At 46.4% G+C, this 23,600-nt stretch overlaps 1 protein-coding gene across 1 annotated transcript; it reads left to right on the plus strand.

The window, feature by feature from the left end:
- Positions 1-1,412: 1,412 nt before the first annotated feature.
- Positions 1,413-22,996, plus strand: egf (epidermal growth factor). Its single transcript, XM_029251900.1, has 22 exons — positions 1,413-1,593; positions 3,901-4,100; positions 4,512-4,693; positions 6,138-6,365; positions 6,617-6,843; positions 7,633-7,752; positions 8,249-8,371; positions 11,129-11,251; positions 12,250-12,375; positions 13,090-13,226; positions 14,589-14,737; positions 15,477-15,581; positions 15,871-16,094; positions 16,210-16,377; positions 16,465-16,572; positions 16,733-16,879; positions 17,975-18,091; positions 18,651-18,773; positions 19,050-19,215; positions 19,616-19,780; positions 21,585-21,678; positions 22,856-22,996. Exons 1-22 carry the CDS (start codon positions 1,413-1,415, stop codon positions 22,994-22,996), a joined length of 3,354 nt encoding a protein of 1,117 aa, XP_029107733.1.
- The last annotated feature ends 604 nt before the right edge of the window (positions 22,997-23,600 follow it).

Raw genomic sequence — 23,600 nt, forward strand, 5'->3', positions numbered from 1 at the left:
TATATTTTATAGAACTGTGTCAGGATTCTTGTGCAAACATTGTCGTTCATTATGGATGGCTCATTTCATTTGTGGGTTTTCTCTGCGAGATTTTCAATAAAATATTGTGGTTGCTAATGTGTGGTGGGTATGTGAATTATTTATGATGACTTGCTGCCTGATCCATATCTCTTCTATATCCATTTTTTGAGATGTGATGCAAAGTTAATGTACAACGGACAAGGGTGCCGACGCATAAACAAAAGGTTATTTACTTGCTCCAAAGGAGGGATCTTCCCTTGTGCCCCTGAGTTTAACTTTATTACATTCTAAGAAAGTCCACAGTGTACCAGCTGGAAGTGCACTCATAACTGGCCTTAACTTTCGCAGCCAGCCGCCTAACAGGAGGCCTATGGATGTGTGTCCCAGGCGTGGCCTCAATCCGCAGGGTATAGTCCAGTCTTAAGGGCTGTGAAGCCTGTGGGTGTGGCCTGAAACCAGGGGGTATACTTCAGTACCATAATGACTGGCGATCACAGCAGGGCCAGGAATCCATCCATGTGTATTCCCTCGGGCTCCAAGTGTACACACCTGACCCCCAAAAACCCCATCACCTGTCTCGCTTACAAGGAAATGCCCGAACTCTGGATCACATGCACATGCACATCAGAGGCAAAAGTTCATGCTTCTCCACATCTGGCTCTATGGAGCCAAAATTACTTGATTTGCAGTGCTGGACACAACCTGGACCCCACTCCCATGTTTTCACTGGGGGACTAAGAGCTCAGCCCAACCTGTCACTCTCTGCTGGGGTTATTCCAGGAGTAGAAGCGCTTTTAAATGTTATCAAGTCCTTCCCAAATGAAGTCAGTGAAGAGAAAACAGTTATAAACAGTTCAGGTCCTTCTCCTTTTCCAACTCCATTCATGCTGGGCTGGAGCCGCACCACGGGACTGCCACATACAGGGGTGGAGGGGTGCGGTGACAGCAGTGGCTTACAAAGAGAGGGTGTGTTTGTGGGGGTTCCTACAAAAGGCGGCACAGAGGTGCAAGAGGGGGTGCACCGGGGAGTAGGGGGCTTGTTTACTGAGACCGAACGGCAGTCGCATTTCATTGCATTGTGAGAGCGCCACTGCCAGTTGAGCGAGCAGAAGCCGGCTGGAGCTACAGTCCTGGACGTGTAAAATCTGCCACGGGAGTGTCAGGCATTTCGTACTTTGCCTCCAAAAGAGCCGAGTGGACTCGGGGCCACAGAGGGGAGGTCTTGCACTGTGGGACCTGCGGCCGAGGAAGCCTGAACAGGGCTGTAGGTAGGACACACAGCCCTGCACCCTTGAGCGCTGGGGGTTTTTGGGGAACGGCTATGTCGGCGCCGCTGGCCGAGCCCGAGGGCCACTGAGGGGGAGCTGGGCAGTCGGACGCGGGGCCGGGGAATGATGCTGTTTGGGGCGCTAACCGTTCTGCTGGTTCGCCTGGTGGGGGCGAGGAAGGAGGCGTGTGGAAGAGGACTGCGCTCGGCCACAGGGAGCTGGAGCTGTGTGGGTGAGTCTCGGAAAACCGGCCTCCCCTTACTGGGACTGGGAACTGAAACACTGAGCGAGCACACGCTGCAAGGTGGGTAAGATAGATGGTTAGGAAGTTCACTGCAGCGCGGACTGCTCTCATCGGCAGCACATTAGAGGTCGGCTTCTGGGAGCCACACAAAACGCAAATTTAATCATTCTTCTGAAATAACAAAAATGTATTGGTTAGGAGCCTTATGGCTCCCTTTGCAATTTGATCCATCCATTACCAATAAGTGCTTTTCCAGTTCAGGGTGATGGCAGTCTAGAGTCTATCCCAGGAACAGAGAATGTGAGGCAGACTACACCCCAATCCATCACACACACTCATTCATTCACACACATGCAAACACGAAGGGCAATTTAGTCACAAATCCACCTGAAATACACATCTTTGCAGTGTGGGAGGAAACCAGAGCAACTGGAGGAACTGTAGGTATCATGTAGGCATTCTGGTCTTGCTTTGTAGAACACTTCACTTCTGTTCTTGGTCTCCATCACAAGTTACCCTCCAGCTCTTGCTCTGAAAAAAAACATCTGATCACGTCATGCAACGAGGGAATATTCACACGTCTCAGATTGTGCCCTTTCCAATGATTTAACAAAAGGTCCAAAAACAGGATAGTGAAATATAATCTGGTGCAAAGAAGGCCAAATGGTTATTAAACTTGTGCATTTCTGCTGTCGATTTCACAGCCCATCCTTTGTAATATAGTTCAGTATAAGAAAGATGAAATCCTGGGGGGGTGCAGAACAACAGTACATAGGACTGCTTCTGTTATTTCTATTATATTTTAAATACATATCTTTTATGGGAAAATAGGCTTCCTTGCTTCAGAACTGGTTATTTTCAAGCCTTTGCTGCTATGCAGTACAAATGTTGTAAGAAATGTGTGCAAGAAATAGACTTGTAACAGGAACATCTCAAGCCCTCAGGTGGACTTGTCAGCAGTGGAGATGTGCTGGGTGCAAGACCATGGGGAACACTCCCAAAACTTGCCATCCTGAGCAATTTCATTCGAATTGATCGGGCCCTCCTCTGGTCTCAATGGAACCCCATTATCCAGCCTGTTACACCGTTTTGACCTCACGAGACCTTCCATTCTGGTGTGACCCGTCCATCACCAGGCCAACAGCTCTATTGAACTTGTCCATGAGGTCCCAAAGTAGGTGGGGCCCTTCTTAACATCATAGCAACGAGCCTCCGGGGGCCAGAGGTGACTTGAGGAACAGATGTGTCATTTATCATCTTTCTTTTTATCTTCGTCACGGCTCCTGAACTGCGATTCCGTGGATTCAGTGGTGATGGTGTGAGCGGTCGATCTCTTGCTGTCTTTCCAATGGTTTCAATTACATAAATTGGTCCTTCGCAGCAAAAAGCTATTGCTTAGGGCACAACTGGTACTCATTTAAAACCATCATCTTGAAGGAGTTTGTCTGAAACTAGAACAGGATAGTGATAATTGTTCACCGGTACTTTGCAGCTCAGCAGTTTTATATATGAAAGAATTTGATATTTGTATTTCAATAAGTATTTGAATTTTCGAGGTCAGAAATGCTCAAAAATGACCCCAGTATGTCATTATGCTGACTCAGCAAATGCACTCTACCGATTTGCTGTTCTGAAATCGCCACACCACCTTTTGTTTATCTCTGGGGGTTTTGATTTGTAGGGCCTGTTGCTAGGATACAGTGGTTTTGTCCATGAGGAGACTAAGCTGGCGTGAATCTAACGTCACTGAAGCTTTGAATGGGCTCATCACCGAGGAACACTGATTTACCGCGTCATGCAGTGCTGCAAACAGCAGGACACAGGGAGGCGTGAGAAGTGGTGGAAAAGAACAACTGAGGCCGATGAATGAACAATTGTACAAGGGTCAGTCACAAAGTATCCGCAATAATTTGTATTAAAACGAACACATATTACTGCGCATACTTTTTGACTCAACCTCGTACATTTCCACCTGCAAAACAACCCTAGAGGTATTATAAAAACAATCTTAAAATCTCAGTCTTAAGCCCTCATGAGAATCTGTAGCATTTCATACCACAAGTTTTTGTAAAAATGCATCATTCCTAATTATGGTTTGTAAATTGATATATTAGACCAGCTATGTGCAAAATTTCACAAATTACTCTCAGTCACCATTAAATTGATGCATAATGTGAACAATATTAGCTCACTACTAATGAAATTTAGGACCCCTATTTGGAAGGCATGGGAGGGAGGGAGATAATGGGACAAAGGTAACTTTTTTCATAAATGGATCAATTATATGACCGACTATATTGACCCTATATATTTAGGTCTTCTGTCTTTGTGGCCTTTTAACTGTGCGCATCTGTCTCTTCTCTGTAGTGCCAGTACCGTACCTCATTTTCAGTCAAGGTCCGGCTGTATTCCGCATCGATACAGATGGGGAGAGACAAAGGAGGATTGTGGGTAATGCAGGAGCCACGGTTCTGCTGGATTTCCACTACATGGACCAGAAGCTTTACTGGGTCAATACTGAATCTGGGATTATCCAAAAGGCGCCGCTGAATGGAACTCGAAGACGGGTAGGGCTCGGAGAACACACACCTGTGCACCGTTAACTGAACCGTAGGCCATCCAGCTGAGCTGTCACCAGGACTGGTGCTGCTGCTGGATGGTGGTGGCGATTCGAGGGTAGATGTAGGACTTTTGAATCCCTTTTTGGCTTTTTAGCCAAGCCCAATGTGTAGATGTACAAACTAATTTATTTAAAGGGAGGGCTGAGCAATGTCCTTTCAGAGGGAGGACAGGATTCATAGCTACGCCCCTAGCTGTGATTCTTCATAGCCACTTGTGCAGCAAAAAAAGTTTTTCCTCTGCATTTAGATTTGTGAAAGAAAAGGTAGGAGAAAGTCACAATCAAAAGGAACTCAGATGTTTTCCCTGCCTAGATTATTATACGTATATCTTCAGGCATGCCTGCTATGTGTTTCCAGAAAGTTCACTCGGCTGGAAGAGGAATCGCGGGCTTTGCAGTCGACTGGATTCAGAACCAAGCTGTTTGGACAAATCGAGACAAGGGGACAATCGAAAGAGTGGCCTTAGATGGGATCAATCCAAGGACGATTCTAGGAAATTTGTCCCGCCCCGGCAGCATTGCAGTGGACCCCATTGACAGGTGAAACGGTGCCGTTACTATTACTTTGGTTTTACTTTGCTCTGCGGCAGCAGCAGAGGCATTTCAGTACATTTCTTTTCCTTGGAATTAACGTTCCCATTCGGGCAAGTCAGACTAAGGCAACGGGCAGTGAAACTCGTCCCAGTGTGGCGCGGCCCGTCTGCATGTCCCTCATGTTTACCTGTGAGTGTACGGCGAGACCGCTGGAGGAGCACATTCTTCACAACACGGCTGGCACTTAGGTGCAACATGCAGGTCTGGGACACTTGCAGCTGCGAGCCGGGGGGATACCCATGGCAGCGTTTTTTTTTTTCCCATCTTCCTTGCCTCAGTGTTTCCTCATTCATATTATTTTTAATAGTTCATGTTTGAATATTAAAGAAATGTAATATTAAATCAATACACACACATTTTCAGAACCGCTTGTCCCATACAGGGTCACGGGGAACCGGAGCCTAACCCGGCAACACAGGGCGTAAGGCTGGAGGGGGAGGGGACACACCCAGGACAGGACGCCAGTCCGTCTCAAGGCACCCCAAGCGGGACTCGAACCCCAGACCCACTGGAGAGCAGGACTGTGGTCCAACCCACTGCGCCACCGCACCCCATATTAAATCAATAATTGAATTAAATTCAATTTATTTTTAGAGTGCTCTCCTCACAGTGACAGTGATAATATAATGAAGAATGTAATTATTTAAAAAATTTATATTAAAACTAAATTTACAAGCTTACATTCAAATTTACATTTAATATTTTGTTTTAAAATAAATGTTTTAAATATATTTTAATGAATATTTTCCATTGATTCATGTGCTCAAGACATATTTAAAGCACTTGAGCTTGAACAGTAACCAAATTTTCCATTGTTACTGCCGTTAGACTGCGGACCACTGTGACCCTACGGTGGATAAGTAGTTATTAATAATGAATGGATGGACAGATCATTGGATTGTGTGGTGATATATCGAAGAACACCAATATTCAATCAGAGAGAAATGTAAAAGATACTTAGCCAGTCAGCAAAGGAAGCAAGTCATGAACAGAGAAGCTCTGACTTATCAATTAATTTAGCTTTAGTTAATTAATTTCAATTTTTCATTTTTATTATTTCATTAATTTTATTATTACTTTTATATAAGTTTTAATTAATTAGTTTTTAGGCCAGAGAAACTCTCAATGGTACCTTTGCACAATGAGCTACCCATTTATACAGCTGGGTAATTTTATTACTAGAGCAATTCAGGGTAAGTACCTTGATGAAAGGTACTCATTACAGATGTTTAAATCTTGACACTTGAGGCCCGGCAAAATCTCTGATTATGAAATGAATTTTCCCAGGATGCATTTCTCAGTGCCCAGCATAAAAGAGGAGAGCCAGCTGTGGATAAAAAAATTTCTCCTTCTTTTGAATCGTGCTCTGTCGCCATCTCTCCTTCCCCAGGTATATATTCTGGGTTTCGGATGGCACGGTTACAAGCATACAGAAGACTAACCTGGATAACAACACAACAGTGACCACTGTGAAGACCGTGCACCGAGTTGGGGTCCTATCCCTGGACTTTACCGACAAAAGACTTTTCTGGGTTCAGTCCAGTTTCGACGGAAGGACTGCAGTTGGGTCTTGTGACTACGACGGGAATGTGATAAATATCATAAATCAGACTCCACAGTAAGTATCTACCCTCCGGCCTCTGCCTGTTGACGCCAGTGTGTCAAGCTTGCAGAGATACACAACTTTCTGAAAATACATTTCAAGGTATTTTACATACATGACGCCCAATTAAAAATGTTACCTGCCATAAATATTAGCCAACTGTCCAGCTACAAAATCAACCTCTAATTCTCTGCGTTTGAGAGTCCAGCTGAATTGCAAACACACGAAATAACGACACATAACACATCTAACCTTCTTTTCCTCAGAACCCACATTACAGCAATCTCCGTGTTTCTGGAGCATCTGTTTTACACTGACCCAAAGGCCAGGGCCATTAACCGGGTCAACAAGCACATCGGAGACGAACGGATGAACATTGCATCTAAGAAAATGCCACTCCCACTAGCTAATGTGAAGGTGGTACATCCTCTCATGCAGCCGATGGCAGAGGCTCCTCCCACTGCACCGAAAGGTCAGAGTTCACCACTGTTTTGTCTCCCTGACCCTCTTTGTGAAATGAGGTTATTCGTCAGCGCCTTTGCGTGATGAGACTTGTCACTGCACATACGAGGATAAGTCAAAATGTATCCGCTATACATTCATAAAACATTACACAATGTAACAAATTTTGCTGACAATTTCTTTTTTTTTTTTTTTGCATTTTCCATTCAGTTTTGTTAGATCAAGCATAACTGTGGCATTACTTTGTACTATATGTCAGTTTTTTGAAAAACATTACACATTGTTGAAATTTGCAATTTTGGCACCGAATTCCAAACATTGAATATTCCGGTACCTTTTAGGATCTGATACTTTCTAGAATGTTTTGCTACTTTCTACACTGTTCTTGTGCCTTCTAGACTTTCCCAATGGCTACAAAGTACTAAACTAAAACTGACACTCTGGAAGAACTAGTGGTATTTTTATAATGAGTAAACTTTATAATCAATGCAAAATTGACATAACTAAGAACTTTGAAACATTTTGTTGTGTTGTGTTATTGCAGATACTTTCTGACTTATTCTTGTATAAATATTCCCTACAGACTCATAATTAATAGATCCCTTGCTCCTTTAGTCCTATGGTCCTTTCCGTAAAATACCTAGTGATCGACAGCATATCTTAATGAAGACAACAGATTTTGTATTTACTGCAATATTAACACACTGGAAGTCTAAGATTTCCTCGATGGTGAGAACATCTTCACAAAAAAAGCGCTTCGATGAATTCTACAGAAGGGGATGTGAAATCACGATGGCCCGGTGTTGTCTATGACTCGCAGGTGAAGGCTGCGATACTTCGGAGGCCGGCTGCGTGAACGTTTGTTCGAGTCACATCGAGGGCGGTTCATGCCGGTGCAGCGCCGGATTCACCCTCAGCAAACACGGCAACTACTGCCAAGGTACCCTGTGCCTCTCGACACACGTGTGGCACAAGATCAAAGAAAACATCTGCATCCTTACTTAAATAATTCATTTTTTAAAAATTTCCAGGCAAAAGTCCTAAGAACGTAAAAAGAAATAAAATAATAATCTGTGCAAAAATGGTGGTGAGAGATGAAAACAAAAAAATGAATATATAGTCACACACACTGTCTGAAAGCACTTGTCCCGAGGCGTACCGGAGCCTCAGCCAGTAACACAGGGCGCAAGGCTGGAGGGGGAGGGGACACACCCAGGACGGGACAGCAGTCCGCCACAAGGCACCCCAAGCAGGACTCGAACCCCAGACCCACCAGAGAGCAAGACCCCGAGAGCCAAACCTGCTGTGTCTCCGCGCCCCCCAAATATACAGTCACTTGTAGCCAAATACATATTTAGAGATGTAGTTTATGACACAAACTAAGAATCCAATGTTTCTTCGATTGAAGCCCTTGTGCGTTTGTTTCTGTGTCCCAGATGTGAACGAGTGTGCCCTGTGGAACCACGGCTGCACGCTGGGATGTGTGAATGTTCCCGGTTCCTATTTCTGTACCTGCCCTCAGGGGTTTGTGCTTCTCTCCGATATGAAGACCTGTCAGGGTAAGACCCTCTTTCTCAGCTACTCAGCAATAGCAGGGTGTTTATTCTAGGGCTGAATGGACACTGAGAGTCCGACTGGACCAGACCGCAGTGTGATTGGTCTCCAGAGAAGTGAGCCAGGCTGCTCCATCCAAAGCCTCGCGACTGCGGCATGGATCACAATATTATTGGTTTCAATTCATTGGGATATCTTTGTTTCTATCACAAATTGTAAAAAAATTCTTTCGGCTACCAGCTGTCCAGGATCCCAACTCAAGAGCGGTCAATGTGGGAGGGCCTTCTGCAGGATTGGTTATGTCAATGAGTAGAACGGTAAAAACTGGACTGAGCCATACAGTACTTTTCAAAAACCCATCATGATGAATCCAAAGACTCATCATGATGAAACAGGCAGTGGTCTAGAAATCATGACAGAAGTGCAGTGGTCTACTAGTATTGCTGAACCGTCTAGTCTTCTGGAACCTGAGTTCTCAATTATGCTGCTGTGGAAACTGCTGATGACTGTAGGAAACCTGGAAAAGAGGTCTCCGGTGAACAGATGACTGCCACGTAACAGTTAACTTGCATGCGATTCCTGGTTGAACATCCCAGAGCAGCTCTGGAAGGAGGTGAAGGGGCGAGGCAGGGCTCCCAATTGGAGAGTCTGTTCCGCATCTCGTGCGCTCGCATCGGGAGCCTTGCCACGCGACCAGATTAGCTGCCGAGGTGACACCTCTAATAGGGAACATATTTAGTCAGCAGCTTTGGTACGCTAAGCTGCTTTAGCATATTGCCCAGGTCCTGCAGGTAATCATTGTGCAGCGAGGCAGCAAGGAGCACATTATTGCAGGTTAATTGGCAAGAAGACCAAGATTTGGTGGAAGATTTACAAAACCTACCACTACAATATGGCACTGGAGCTAGTACAGTTACTCCCGTGTGTCTCGAAGGTCTGGCGTGTTCTCCACTCGCGATTAAAAATGGAATTGCGGAAGAGTAAAGAAAAAAATTGAAGACACAATGTCCAGCTGGTAATAACAGAGCTCTCACTTCCCTAATTGGAGTATAAATATGTGTAAACCCATATTTGTTACGCTGCCAGGGACTGACTGGGAAGTCAGTTATCGCCTACATTCAGTGCTGGGGCAGCTGGTAATGTAATAGTTAGAGTTGCTGCCTTTGACCCCAAAGGTCATAGGTTCCAATCCCATCTCCAGCTAGAGTACCCCTGAGCAAGGTACACACACACACACACACATTTTCAGAACCGCTTGTCCCATACGGGGTCACGGGGAACCGGAGCCTACCCGGCAACACAGGGCGTAAGGCCGGAGGGGGAAGGGGACACACCCAGGACAGGACGCCAGTCCGTCACAAGGCACCCCAGGCGGGACTTGAACCCCAGACCCACCGGAGAGTAGGACTGCAGTCCAACCCACTGCGCCACCGCACCCCCAACCTGAGCAAGGTACTTACCCTTAATTACTCCAGTAAAATTACGCAGCTCCATAAATGGGCAAAGAATTGTAAGTAGCTTAACGCTGTAAATCACTTTGGAGAGAAAGTGTCCAAAACTAAATGAATAGGGAAAGTGAAAGCTAAATGAATCAATGTCAAATGAAAGATTTGTGTGTTTTGAAGGGAAACCTGAGGTGAATCAATGTCAAATACCATGGCGATGTAGATTATGATGTCAACGTATGAAGTTTGGAACGCTTCACTTTGTGCGGCTTACGGTCCTGCCACATGATCCCCTTGGGGATGGGCGGAGCCTAGCGGGGCGGGGACCGCTTCGTCAGTTCCTTCACCTTTTCAGATGGGATTAGCTCCTGACATCATGGAGGCTTTGCTTCGAATAAGAGGCTTTCTGAAGCCCTCCATCTGCTCTGCGCCGCCCTTCCCAGGAGCCTCTTCAATGTTTTGCTGTCATGATTAGCACGAACATGGCGGACAGCAACTCAAATGATACCCTTGGGCTCTGGGGCTGCTTTACAATGGTCTCTTGTGATTTGGTCCTCATCTTCAGTGGTTCACAGACATTTTTCAGAACTTGCACACGTCCCCAGTATTTTACACAACATCCTGTCTTCATTAAGAGAGTACAGCTGAGCAAGTACGTGATGGATGCTAAACTCAGTGAATACATTTCCAGGGTATTCTTAGTGTTGTGTACTGTGTATTTACGGTGTAGGAATGATGGTGTAATTGCACTGTATGCTCGGATGTTTTTTTGCAGACGGTCTGTGCCGCTAAAGACCTTGATGCCACACTACGTCCACGTCGTTTCAGGACAAGGCGACTGGTCAGATTGAGCGTGAAGTTGATAGTCGAGTTTAGAGGTGATAGCAGGTCTTATAAACACTGGCAGTGTTTCCGTTTACAGAATGGTGCCTCCAACCTGTTTTTGCAGTTTTACATTTATTTTTGATGTGAAAGATGGGAATTTAATGAGGACACAGATTTTCCACACCGTAAGTGTTGAGTATCAGTAGTTGATTTCAGCCCAGCCTTAGAAAGCTTGTGAAGCTACCTTTTGTGTTCCAGCACATTATATTAAAGTTTTACGTAGGGTATAGATTTTTTTTTATTATTATTATTAATTTTTTCAAGTAAAAATCAGATGTTGACTTGGGTTCACAGCCCCTGTTCCTACACATGGGGAAAAACATGCTGATCGATGGTTCTTCCAATCCAGCCTAAGAAGGCCCTCTCATTCCACTGTGCACTGATGTCTCACCATTCCTGCCTTCCCACCCCATGTCTGTCCCCGTCCTGCAGAACTGGTGCCCTGCACAGCGGAAGTCTCTCCCTGCCGCTATGGGTGTGTCCGCCTAGAGCAAAGGGAGGTCTGCGCGTGTTCAGAGAGCTCCATCCTGCAGCCAGATGGGACATCCTGCACCGGTAGGACCATGAAAGACAACGGAGTGACATGACTGGGATCGTCGTGCGTCTCTGAATTTCCTACAAACTGACAGAAGTGGCTTTGGAATATTGTTGTCCAAAAAAAATAAAACAAAGCTAGTATAAAACATTAACATTACATTTTGAGTTTCCCCAGTAATGATGAGGATGTTTCGAAAGTGATCAAGCACGCTACTTACTGGATGGAGAACGCAGGGCATTTTAGAGGATGACTACCTGGGTTGAGCAACCAGTCGCCCCACTATCACTTAAATAAATATTTCTAGATTCTAATGACATTCAACGTGAAATATGTGTGCCTGAACTTTACGGAAAACAGAAAATTTTGGGCTTTCTGCAGATATTTTACCCAAATTTAACAAAAAAGGGATGAGAAAATTAACACATAATTTTATCTGCATTCGCTGTTAGATTAATATCAGCAACATTGAACTTGCAAAGGTCTTCCACTTCATGAAAAATTAATTTTGATTATTCAACACATTTGCATTATAGATGTATATTTTTTTGCATCATCTTACAATGTCACGGTGCAGATGATGCACCTAATGAAAAGCGAAAAGCACAAAAATATTGTAATGAACGGCCCACTGACGTTCGTGCATGGAGAGCTTTGCCTGCAGTGCTGACGTTTAGCTTCACGCCAAGCTGCCGGATGGCAGTACTGTCAACCATGGGCATCTCATGGTGCGCTGGACATTTTTTGGCTATATGATCATCAGTGAGGAGCTGTCGTCTATTATGTTATTTCATCTTATAAACACACATGCTGTCAGATCATTTGTGGGTTTTGCAGCACGATGCCTTACGAACTCACTCTCGCGCGCGCGCGCGCACACACACACACACACACACACACACACACACACACACACACACACACACACACACTACTGTGCTGTACGCTCTCAGTGGTGTGAGAAGTCCAGCTGCGTGGGGTAGTGATGAGACATGGCAGCTACGGGGTCTCCCCACAGGGTGCTCCGAGCTGGACAATGGTGGGTGCAGCCAGGTGTGCCTGACCCTGGGCCCGGGCCGCTGGGAGTGCGCGTGTCGGCCAGGATTCCAGCTGCAGCCCGACAGGAGGCGTTGCTCCGCTACAGGCAAGTCCCACTTGTCCCTGCAGCACATGGGTGTCCAAATATCACTGTCATTGATATGCCCATTAAACTGAAGTTGATTACATTGATGACCCAACATCCAATGAAACACCTACTGTATATCAAATTATATTGTATATTTATTCTTCATTGCCCCTGTCATTGTATTGGACTCACATGCGGTGCTCTCAAGGTCTTTATTAAGCCCCTGGGATGAGGCAAAAGAGTAGTTGGGATCAGCAAGGGTCAGGCAAGGATCGCACGTCATCCAACGGGGCTCGGAGAATTGGAGTCAAAAGCCAGACGAAGGCTCCAGGGACTGGGAGACTGAACGCAAGTGGTGTCACACACAAAGCAGGGGAAGAGAAGGGCAGTTACTTGAGGAAGGTTCCCCACGGAAGAGCTTCCGGGGCACCTTTTTAATCCAGTGTTCCCCTGCTGAGCTGCAGGTGGTACCGATGTACCGGGAGGTGTGACACCTCCAATATACTGATACCCCACAATAAGATGTGTCTCATTGAACGCAAGATTTAGAGACTGACCCTTGACTACCCAGGGAGAGGAAAATAAACTATGGGCAATTTTTAAAAAAAAAAAAAAAAAAATTTTTTTTCCAAAGGTATCCTTTGGAATCAGTGTAACAGTAATCAGACGATTCTGAAGAGGGTCACTGCGTTTTGATTTCATGTCATTTGTTTACCTATCTCCATATTTTAGGGCCTTCCCCATATTTGATGTATGCAAATGTCGTCAGCATCCGACGCATCAGCCTGGATGGAACAGCTGGTCGCAGTCTGGTGGAGGAGGCAGGGGGCGCTATCATGGCCCTGGATTATGACCCAGTGGAAGGGAAGGTACTCGCCCTCCCGGGAGGGTGGAGGACAGATGTATGTGGATGTAGCCAGGCAGGAGTGACAAGACGTTGACTCCAGCGGTTGTATCTGGTCAAATTACAAATTACTGGGGCAGCAGGTAATGCATTGGTGAATGCTGCTGCCTTGTACTTGAAAGAGTCAGGTTCAAACCCCCCCCCCCCCTTCTGCTACAGCACCATTCATCAAAGTAATTCCCATGGATTGTTAAGTAAAAATGAGCAGTAAGCATCTTAACACTAAGTTGCTTCTGAGGAGAGTGTCAGCTAAATGAATAAATGTAAACTTTGAAAGTCATACTTGGCAGTGGACTGTACAAAAGGTCAGTTGCAGGCAGATATGTGAGGTATTTTAAACTCTCCATGTGAACTAAAGGGCCTGAACAGTCACTTTTTCAAACGATTTAAAAAAAAAAAAAAAAAAAAGAAAAAAAAAACCCCCACACGCACAGACCCTGAAACCACTTGTCTCGAGCAGGGTCATGGCGAGCCAGATCCTAACCCAGCAGCGGAGGGCATAAGGCTGGAGGGGGACACACCCAGGACAGGACACCAGTCTATCAGCAGGCACCCCAAGCAGGACTCGAACCCCAGACCCACCAGAGCGCAAGCCCTGGCCAAACCCACTGTGCCACCACGCCCCCCCTGCTAAGATAAAAACTATTGTTCTTAAATATTTACATTCATTAATTTGCTGACTTTTCTCCATCACATCTTACACTGTTTAACTACATACTGCAATTTAACTGTTTACATATACAGGTGGGTCTTTTTTTTTTTTTTATATAAATTGTTTTAGTTTGGAGTTAGTACCCTGCTCAAGAGAGTTTTTATAAATTAAAAAAAAGCAGGTGGGGTAGGAACCTGTGATCTCTGCTAAAGGTCCCAGCTCTAGCCACTATGGCACCTGCTGTCCTATGCAAAGAGTGATCCATGGAAGGGCATGAGTTCAAATGTGACTCGGGTGAATGGAGGACCATTCTACTGCCACCTGCAGTTCATCAGCTGTGTCATCACTGTGTTTCAAACTACCTATAATTTATTTTCATACATTTATGCAGTTAGCTGATGCTTTTCTCCAAAGAAACTTGCCCTGTTAAATTGCTTACTGGGATTTACTCATTTATACAGCTGGGTAAACTTACTGGAGCAATTTAGGGTAAGTACATTGCTCAAGGCCACTACAGCTGGAGAAGGGATTTGAACCTGCAACCTTTTGGTCCAAAGGCAGCAACTCTAACCAGTATGTCACCAGCTGCCTTGTTGAATACAATTATAGTTATGAATTATAATTATGAGGCGGCTCCTACCAACGGATAGGCTTCTGTCCGTGTGCGCAAACCAGGTGTATTTTGGCAACTCGGCCCTGCGGCGGCTGGAGCGAGTAAACCAGGATGGCAGCAGTCGGGAAGTGTTGGTGAGAGAGGGGCTGGACTTGCCTGAGGGTGTGGCTGTGGACTGGATACAGCGCAAGCTCTACTGGACCGATCGAGGGTGGGTCAAATGACGGGCAGCCCCCCCGACACGTTTCAGGAATAAAACTTGAGGAAAAGAAAACATTCTGGCTACAACTGCCAAAACCGTGGATATAAAGTGCACCTGCAATATCGAGTCTCGCCATCATGTAAAGATCTCAACACCTGCGTACAATGCACAGAATTACTTCAGAGTCACGTTACAAACCATTTCATCATGTCCAATGTCTTTTTGGACGCTGTTGTATTTATGCAAATATCTATGGTAATAAACAAGTCTGAAGATTCTCAATCATCCAGGTCATGGTATATCTAAACAACGAAGCTAAAACAAAGGCAACTGGACTTGCATGAGTTTTCTTGAAAACGTTTCACCACTCATCCAAGGGGCTTCTACTGTCCAGTTGCCTTTGTTTTAGCTTTGTTTTATAGGTAATAAACAAGAATTTACGGTAATGTTTTGCCTTTATTTCACTGCCATGAGAATAGTTGCACATCTCAGTTTTTTTTCTGTTAAATATTCAAACTAAATTCAAAGATGCATGAATTTCTTATGAAATCATACTATTGAAATTGAAAGTGCATTATACCCAAGATTTCACAGCACATGATGAGATTTGATGTTATAATGGTTCTGCCAGATCCGTATATAAATATAAATAATTGCTGTAAAACTAGAAGGTTCCCCTCTGAGGATGCTGGATTCTTTCTACGGTCCGTTTAGGGTACTGACACACAGGTCCCGTCTCCCCATACAGACTCGCCACTATTGAACGCAGCGACTTAAACGGCCTGAACAGAGACGTGATCGTTAGGCACGGCCTTCACAGACCCAGAGCGATTGCCATTCACCCGGAGCTCAAGTAAGGGCAATTCCCCTTCACTCGCTATATTGAGAATGCACAGTACGCACTGAAATTAACTACACGGAAAACTGTAGGCCTCTTCACAGCTCTTCTGTTGAGAAGATCTTTTTCTTCGTCAAGATAAGAGTCATTTGACTTTCTTGTGATGCACTAGTGTCCTCACTGGTGTGTTCCATGTTTTGGTCTTCTACCCTGTGCTTCCCAGATAGGCTCTAGGGCACAATGACCCTGACTTAGACAGGCAGGGAAGAGTGAATGATTCCCTCTTGGGTTTCTTGTCCTTGAGGAAATTGTTCTGGACGGACGTGGGCGAGCAGCCAGCAGTTGAGAGCGCCTTCCTGGATGGATCTGATCGTGCGGTTATTGTTAGCACCGGCTTGCTGTCCCCCAGCGGTCTCGCCCTGGACCATGCAGAAGGACGCCTCTACTGGTGCGACAGCAAGACTGGGCTCATCGAGCTGGCGAGTTTGGACGGTTCCCAGCGTCGCGTCCTGGCCCAGAACCAAGTAGGTGAGGCTCGAGTGGCGTGTACCACACCTGGTACTCGTCAATGTACTCACCAACTGGCAAAGACGAAGGATGCGGTCCCCGGCGACTGAGCGCGGATACTCTCACTTTCATCTAGGCCGCCCCTTTGACATTGCTGTTTTTGAGGACCTTGTGTGGGTCACTGACTGGGACGAGCACCTGCTGCTGACGCTGGACAAGCGAACTGGGAGGAACCTTGTGCGCATCCATGGCAATATGGGTCAAGGAGCCTCCCTGGTCATCGTTCACCCCCTGGCCAAACCAGGTACAAAAAGGGTCAGCCTGCTGCACTTGAGAAACTTATGCAAAATGATGAATGCTGTGTTTCATCCCAACTGGCTGGTTCACACAGGTGCCAACACCTGCCTACGTACGAACGGAGGCTGTGACCAGCCCTGCATCATCAGATTCAGCAGTGATGGAACATGCCTACTAGTCAATGCAACTGCCACCCCTGTAGGTGAGCAAGGTGCTCTTCTTGACCATCATATCCTACATAGCTCTTTGGTCATGGTCAAAAACTGTTGAAGATGAAGCAGGGTTACACCACCTTCTCAGACATGTTGACTGTTCCTCTCAACGCTGTACTTCATGCTTAATCACCACTTGTCTCCTACCAGAGTCTAAAGCTGAAAAGGGCCCTGACACTGTTGCCTTGAACAAAACCCTGAACGATGAGGCCTCCCCCTCTGTGCACTCGGAATCAGCATCTACCATGGAGAAGGAAGAGCTGGAGCTCAACGTGGTTACGGAGAAGATGGTGTCTGGTAAAGGGCTGCGGACCTTTGTCTCTGAGGACATCCTGCACAACCAAAACCTTGTTTCTAACCCAGTAGATTAGATTTATTTTCATCCTAGCAACCTGAATTGCTACTATCTTCCATCCAACTTCTAGACAAATACCCTCACTTTTCCTGCTCTGGTTGCTATTGGTTGCATTTACACCAGTCTTTACTCAGTTGGTGGTGTATGTCAGTCTAATCCTAAGATTTGTTGGCAATCCTGCCTAAGAACGACCATCACTTTGTCATTGAGGAAGGCGTGAGACGTAGGCCTGGAGCACGTGTTGCACGGTTGCTTCAATGTAGAAAGTTACTCGGCATCCTGAGGGCCGCTCTGGACCGCTCCTCAAATGCTAAATGTTACATACACACCACATTTACTCAATTGATTATGCTCCTTGTAAAATTATTTCAAATATTTGAAAGCTATGCAGTGCTGGAAACTAGGGTTCTAAAATTTATGGTTTTAGGTTTTCAAGTTAGTTTCCAGTTCTGGGTTCAAGGCAGACAGATTAAAATTCCACCTTATTTCTCTGATTACATTGTGGGCAAACATGACCGCAGGTAATTTACACTGGTGGTCCAGTCATTTTTGGCCAAAGGCTACAGTTGTTACTGAACTGGTTTGCGCGCCGATGAGTCAACAATCAATGTCTAAACTGAGACCCTTGATTGTACTCTGAAGATGCAGTGCACTTCCCACTCTGTGTTGATAACTACCCGATTTATCATGTGATTCAAGATTTCTGGTATCTGACAGTAATACTAATAATTTCAATAATTTAAACGTTCTTGTAGACTGCATTACATACAGAGGGGCATAGGATTGATCCAGCCTTAATTTACACAAATTACAATGCACATACATTTCTTGGTGTATAAGCATTTTCTAACACTCATATTTGAATTACAATCTTAAGGGTGTTTGTCCACTTGTTTTGTCTCTATTTGGCAACCCAGACCATCATAAAAACCTAAGAACAGTGCATATAAAGCTTGAGGTTTTTGTATATTAAATACTCATAAAATACTCTAGGCATGAGCACCCTGCAGGTCTTTGATGTCTTTGTGTCCTTGCAGACCAGGACGACTGCTCATCTTTACAGTGTGACGCCAATGCCCAGTGTGTAGTGGAGGGGGGCAGTTCTACCTGTCAGTGTCGACTGGGCTTCACAGCCAATGGGGAGCAGTGTTTGGGTAGGTGGGCGGGATGGGGGCGGGGCCGGAAACTGGACTCCAGAACCCTATTTGCTGAAATTTACTGAACGAAAGTGGGCAGGGCTGAGTGTCAGGTCAGACAACACACAGTGGAAGATTAAAAAATACACACACACACACACACACACACACACACACACACACACACACACACACAGAATAGAGAATGTTAATGAGCAGTACAGAAGCTCCATAGCTGTTATTTTCCCAGCTAACAAAAAGTTATTCTGTCTTTAAAGTAGTACTACATTAACACAAACAAAACATGAGTGAAGATGACATCTCCCTGGAAGGGAGGGAAGAAAAAAAAAAAAAAAAACTTTACGTGAGGAATTTAAACTGCATGGAATACACATTGATTTTAGCTACTTGGTTACTAATGCTACTATTGACACCAACTTAGCAGCGGCCGCAGACACGTCAGTCCAGGTGGTCCGAGATGCTAATGATCCCATTCAGAGGGGGCACTAACCGCAGGTGCGATGAGCTCAGGGTGCCGTCGCCACGATGAGGGCATTGTGCTGCTCTCTCCATACAGAAATTGACGAGTGCCAGTTGGGGACGCACACCTGTGACCCCCACGCCGAGTGCCTGAACACGGAGGGGCACTACCTGTGCAGGTGTATTCCTGGATACAGCGGGACAGGGTTCGAGTGTCAAAGTACGTCTTCAGACATACATCCCTGACGCTATTTTTGAGCCCATGTGCAGTGCCGGCTTAGGACAACGAAAGCATTTGCCCCCATCCAGCAGGCCCAGATAAAGTGGTGTTACACACACTTGCCCGATATGACGCATGAACTGCTACCCATGTGTATTTTTGTGCTTTGTATGATGTTCACACCCTGCGTGGGAAAGAGCGGTCAGATTTAAAATGAACAGAATCACGGAAGCTGTTCTGACGCCTACGATAACCTCGCCCCCACTCTGAGTACAGAGAGCCCCGTCACCGCCCCGGCGATCGAACCCAGCAGTCCGGCGGAGGCGACCACACGAGACAGGAGTCAAGGCGCCGTGGAGAAGTGCCCCGCCTCCCATGAGTCCTACTGTCTCCATGAGGGCGTGTGCTTCTACGTGTCCGATATCAAGTCCTTCGCTTGCAAGCAAGTACTCTACAAAGAAGCTGGAGGGGGGTCAACTGTGTCTCTCTCTCTCCCCCCCTCTCTCTCTCTCTCTCCCCCCCTCTCCAAGTGATACAACTTCCAGGGACATTCCCATATTTAGATTGTCTATGTTTATTTTCTCTTAATAATGAACATTACAATGTCTTAGTGTTTAGTGCACAGTACAGAGCTCATCATTCTGGACACTAGATGGCAGTAGTGCAACATGACTGATCACAATTTTGCCAGTCAGTTTTTTTTGTGGTCTTTCCATGAAAGCGCATACAAATTGATGTGCATGTGTCAAATCATGTAAAAGTGTGTGCTGTTTGCCTAGGAGTGTGAGCTGTCTATTCCTAGTTGTGTGTCCAGCTGTGCGACTATGTGTGTGTGTTCGTAGCTGCCGTTCTGGGTACCTGGGTGAGCGCTGCCAGCACAGGGACCTACAGTGGTGGGACCTACAGCACAGGGCGCAGGAGAAGCGTCGCAGCCTGGCCATCACCACCTGCGTGATTGTGTTCGTCACCCTACTCTCTGCTTCCGCCTGCGCCATCTACCGCTACAGGTGAGAGTCAATGACAACCACACGTGTTCAAAATGACCATAAAACCCCAAAGAGGTACAGGAGAAAGGGGGGGGGGGAGTTTAAATTCCAGCATGCTCTGGGCAAACCAATTCAAGTTGTCTTACATGATGGATCCTATGAATGGTCCAAGAGCAGGACCAGGCAGCTCCAACCCAAGAGCCACTGGGAGCATTTTAAAATGTTCCCGCTGCAATTGGAACCCGGGATCCTTATTTACTAGACAAGTCCAACCAGCTAAGCCAGACCCCCCAACTCTTGGACACGGAGAGGAAATGTGAAAAAGATTTTTAATCTCTTATTATAGGAGGTGTAGGGGGGATTACGGACAGGGTCCTTCGGCATGAATCCGATGGGGGGTATTAAACGTGCTCCTTGGCAGGTGTCTGTCACATGGTATTGGCATGCCTCACGGAAGGAGGTTGGGCTGCAGGGGCAAAGGAACTGGACCTTCTACATGTCTGCTCTTCCTGCTGTATTGTTCTCTCCTTCTCCACACTTTTTTTTTTTTAATTCAAAAAAAAAAAAAAAAAAAAAACTACTAAGCACCTGATTGCCTCCGCAAACGTATCCCAGGGTCACGGTCACGCTGTGCCAGGCAGGATCTTTTGACTCACAAAGCAGCCCCCTCCGCCACCAACCCCCAGACCCACAAACCCCGCGCTTCCTGCACTTCCTTGTGGATGCGCACGCTTTCAATTACATGCTTGGTTCGTCTTGTACTACAGCAATTACCCGTCAAATTAGGTCATTTCTGTGCCCAAAAATGGACCCAGTGATCTATAACCTTATTTAAACGCTGCGTGGTTGCCAATATTTCTGCTCCAAATTGCCTGTCGCACTTGGCTGGTGGGCCTTTCCCCCCCCCCCTTGCACTGCTCAATCTTTCAGTCTGCAAACTCAGCCCCAGACCCCCATCCCACTCCGTCCCTCGGCCTCAAACCGGCCCTCTTGGCACCCCCACCCATTTCTCTGGGGGGGGGGGGAGAGGGGGGAAAAAAAAAGTTTACCACTTTTCAAAAGGATCAGGAAAACAATTATCATAGAGCAGTTCACTGTACATCCAGTCACTTTATTTTGCACCATTCAGCAGTTCCTCTCTTTACATACAGCGCTGTTCCTTTAAATCTGCCTTCGAACCCAGCTTGGCCCAAGGTGATACACCATGGCCCATGGAAATAAATACTATAGACGCCCACCTGCCTTAATTGTGTCCCAGGAGAGACTCTTCTGAAGGCCTTAGATGTATACCAGCTGCTCTCAAGCGAACATACATTCACATGTTCTGCTGGCATTTGCATGCCCCTTTATTAGAAGGCACCCTCATGGTGCCATCAGTTTCCGAATGACGTGACTTGGAAATTCGTAGTTTCAACGCAATTAGTCTATTTGTCCGATTGCTTTTCAAGTGCAGGGCCATGGTGGTCCAGCACCTATCTGTGAAGCATTGAGCATGTGCAAGGGTACACTCTGGGTGGGGTGTCAGTCCATCACACAATCTCACACACACTATCTAGTTTGTTCTGTTTAGTATTATTTACTAGTTCACCTGAAACTCATGTCTTTGCACAGTGGGGGGGAAACCAGAGCACCAGGAGGAAACCCACATGAACATATGGAGAAGTGAGCCAAGCTCGTAGCCATGTCTGAACGAGCAGCACTAGTGCTACCTGCTGCATCACCACGTGCACACACTCCTTTACTTTGTGTTCCGGGTCTAGTAATCCGGAACCAGTTCCCTCTCAATCCAGTGACCACAGATTGTAACGCAGTCTGACCCCCCCAGGTCCAAGTGGACCTCAAAGAAGCAGTCGGCCACTGACGACACGAGCGGGAGTGAGGACAGCGGTACCGAGACCACCGACAGCAGCACACCAGAGGCGAGTCTCGCACCCTGCCTGGGGTTTCGAACCTCTCCAGGACTGTGGCTGTCCTGTACGGTTGTAACCGTTCTGCCCCCCTGGTTTAAAGACCCAGGCCAACCATGGCATAAGGGCTTGAGTCTCTGCACTATGTTTCAGGACAGATTCAAATCTCACCTTCTGTTGTAGTACCCATGATCTAGGGACTTGATACAGTAAAAATTAAATAGTAATTTAGTGGTAAACCACTGTAAGCATCTTAACATTGTAATTCGCTTCCTGGAAGGATGTCAGGTAGTAAATAAATGTAGATATCCATGGATGACAGCATGGCGTACATTCCATCAAAGGGAGGCCCTTTCTGACCCCCCCCCAGTGATGTCACAGAGGTGGGAGTGCTCCTTTACTTGGTCATCATCCATCCCTCCGGCTTCACAGCTCAGTCCTTCATCGGCACCCTTCGGCTCAAAGCTGGCACCAGTGGAAGTGAAGGCTTGTCCTCTGGGGTTCGCAATACGTTGCTCCAAATATCGCCACGGATACTTAGAAGGGGAGGGGCGGTGGATCACCTTCGGATGCGAGGATTCATGGGAATTCGCTTCCTTTGTTTCCCTAATTAGGAAATCCAGTGGCGTTCTCTGGGCTGTCACTATCGGCACCGACTCCTGAATGTTAACACCCTGTAATCCTGCTTTAAAGCCTTCAAGTTTAAAAGCAAGGGAACGAGGGGCGGGGGTAGTGTATGACATACCCCTAGCAGGAGGGGGTGTAGGTTAATACCGTATTTCTACCCCTTTTGTCTTGAGATGGATTCTCAAAGTTGTCCCGCCTGCGGAATGTGCGAACAAGCGTTTGTTTGGAAAAGCACAGTACGTGACAACTTGTGCAAGCGTGTTTATGCCACCCCCCCCCGGTCCATTCCAGCTCTGTGTGGTTCTGGAGGACAGCACCGGTGGAGGCGGCAAAGTCGTTTGCGTGGTAGGGACTCCGAGACAAACGGGGTGTCCCTCGGGTTCTTCCGAAACAGGTACATATATGTTCTACCTGGGGGGCTCCGCTGCTTACAACCCGCATCACCAAAATAACATGACTAAACTCTCATAAGGCAACACAACAGCATAACTCATCTTCTCACTGTAGCCTTCATTACTGCAGTCAGGGGGCTTGGCTTAATTTCTCTGCTCTGTCTACCCAGGGGAGTGTGTGGTGTCAGAGGAGGCGGGGCCAAGTCCCAGGGATGACCGAGGGACCTTTCAACAGGAATGCTGCTGCACCACATTGGAAGGGCTTTCACCTCAAGTCTGCTGATAAGGTTATCTTCCGGGATGACCCTTGACTTGTTCCCACAGCAACCGTGACCACTTGCCGGGAGCATCACGCAACAAATCCAGGTGCACCAAGAAACGTGGTTGTTTGAATCACCTGGGCAGCCTGCAAACTTGAAATCTCATGCAAATCAATGAGCGCCCCCTAGAGGACAAAGGAGCTGACACCAGGAAAAAAAAGCTATACTTCATGTAGACACACACACACACACACACACACACACACACACACTTTCAGAACCGCTTGTCCCATACGGGGTTGCAGGGAACCGGAGCCTACCATTTGTGTTTCCCTTTGTGTGCTGCTGCCATTACCATTTCAACCTGAACATCGGCAGAATCTCACACATCCTGTTTACTGAAATTAATGCTCTACTGGTGAAATTGAACAATACTGTCGACTGATCTGCAGAGGCGTCGCCCCTGTGCACAACTGCTACGGCAAAGAATACTCTTCAAATATGGCACAAAATAGAGTGTATAGGAAAATGATACTCACTGGCCACTTTATTAGGTACACCTTGCTAGTAGCAGGTCAGACCCCCTTTTGCCTTCAGAACTGAATTAATTCTTTGTGGTATAGATTCAACAAGGTTCTGGGAACATTACTCAGAT

This window comes from Scleropages formosus, chromosome 5 (genome assembly GCF_900964775.1).
Source record: "Scleropages formosus chromosome 5, fSclFor1.1, whole genome shotgun sequence".
Lineage (NCBI taxonomy): Eukaryota > Metazoa > Chordata > Actinopteri > Osteoglossiformes > Osteoglossidae > Scleropages > Scleropages formosus.

What these genes read in the sequence shown, in the direction of transcription:
- egf (XM_029251900.1), top strand. Translation starts at nt 1,413, where the DNA reads ATGATGCTGTTTGGGGCGCTAACCGTTCTGCTGGTTCGCCTGGTGGGG. An exon ending in ATGACCCAGTGGAAGGGAAG is followed by an intron (nt 13,227 to 14,588) that starts GTACTCGCCCTC and finishes TGCGCAAACCAG; the next exon opens with GTGTATTTTGGCAACTCGGC. An exon ending in CTCTACTGGACCGATCGAGG is followed by an intron (nt 14,738 to 15,476) that starts GTGGGTCAAATG and finishes CTCCCCATACAG; the next exon opens with ACTCGCCACTATTGAACGCA.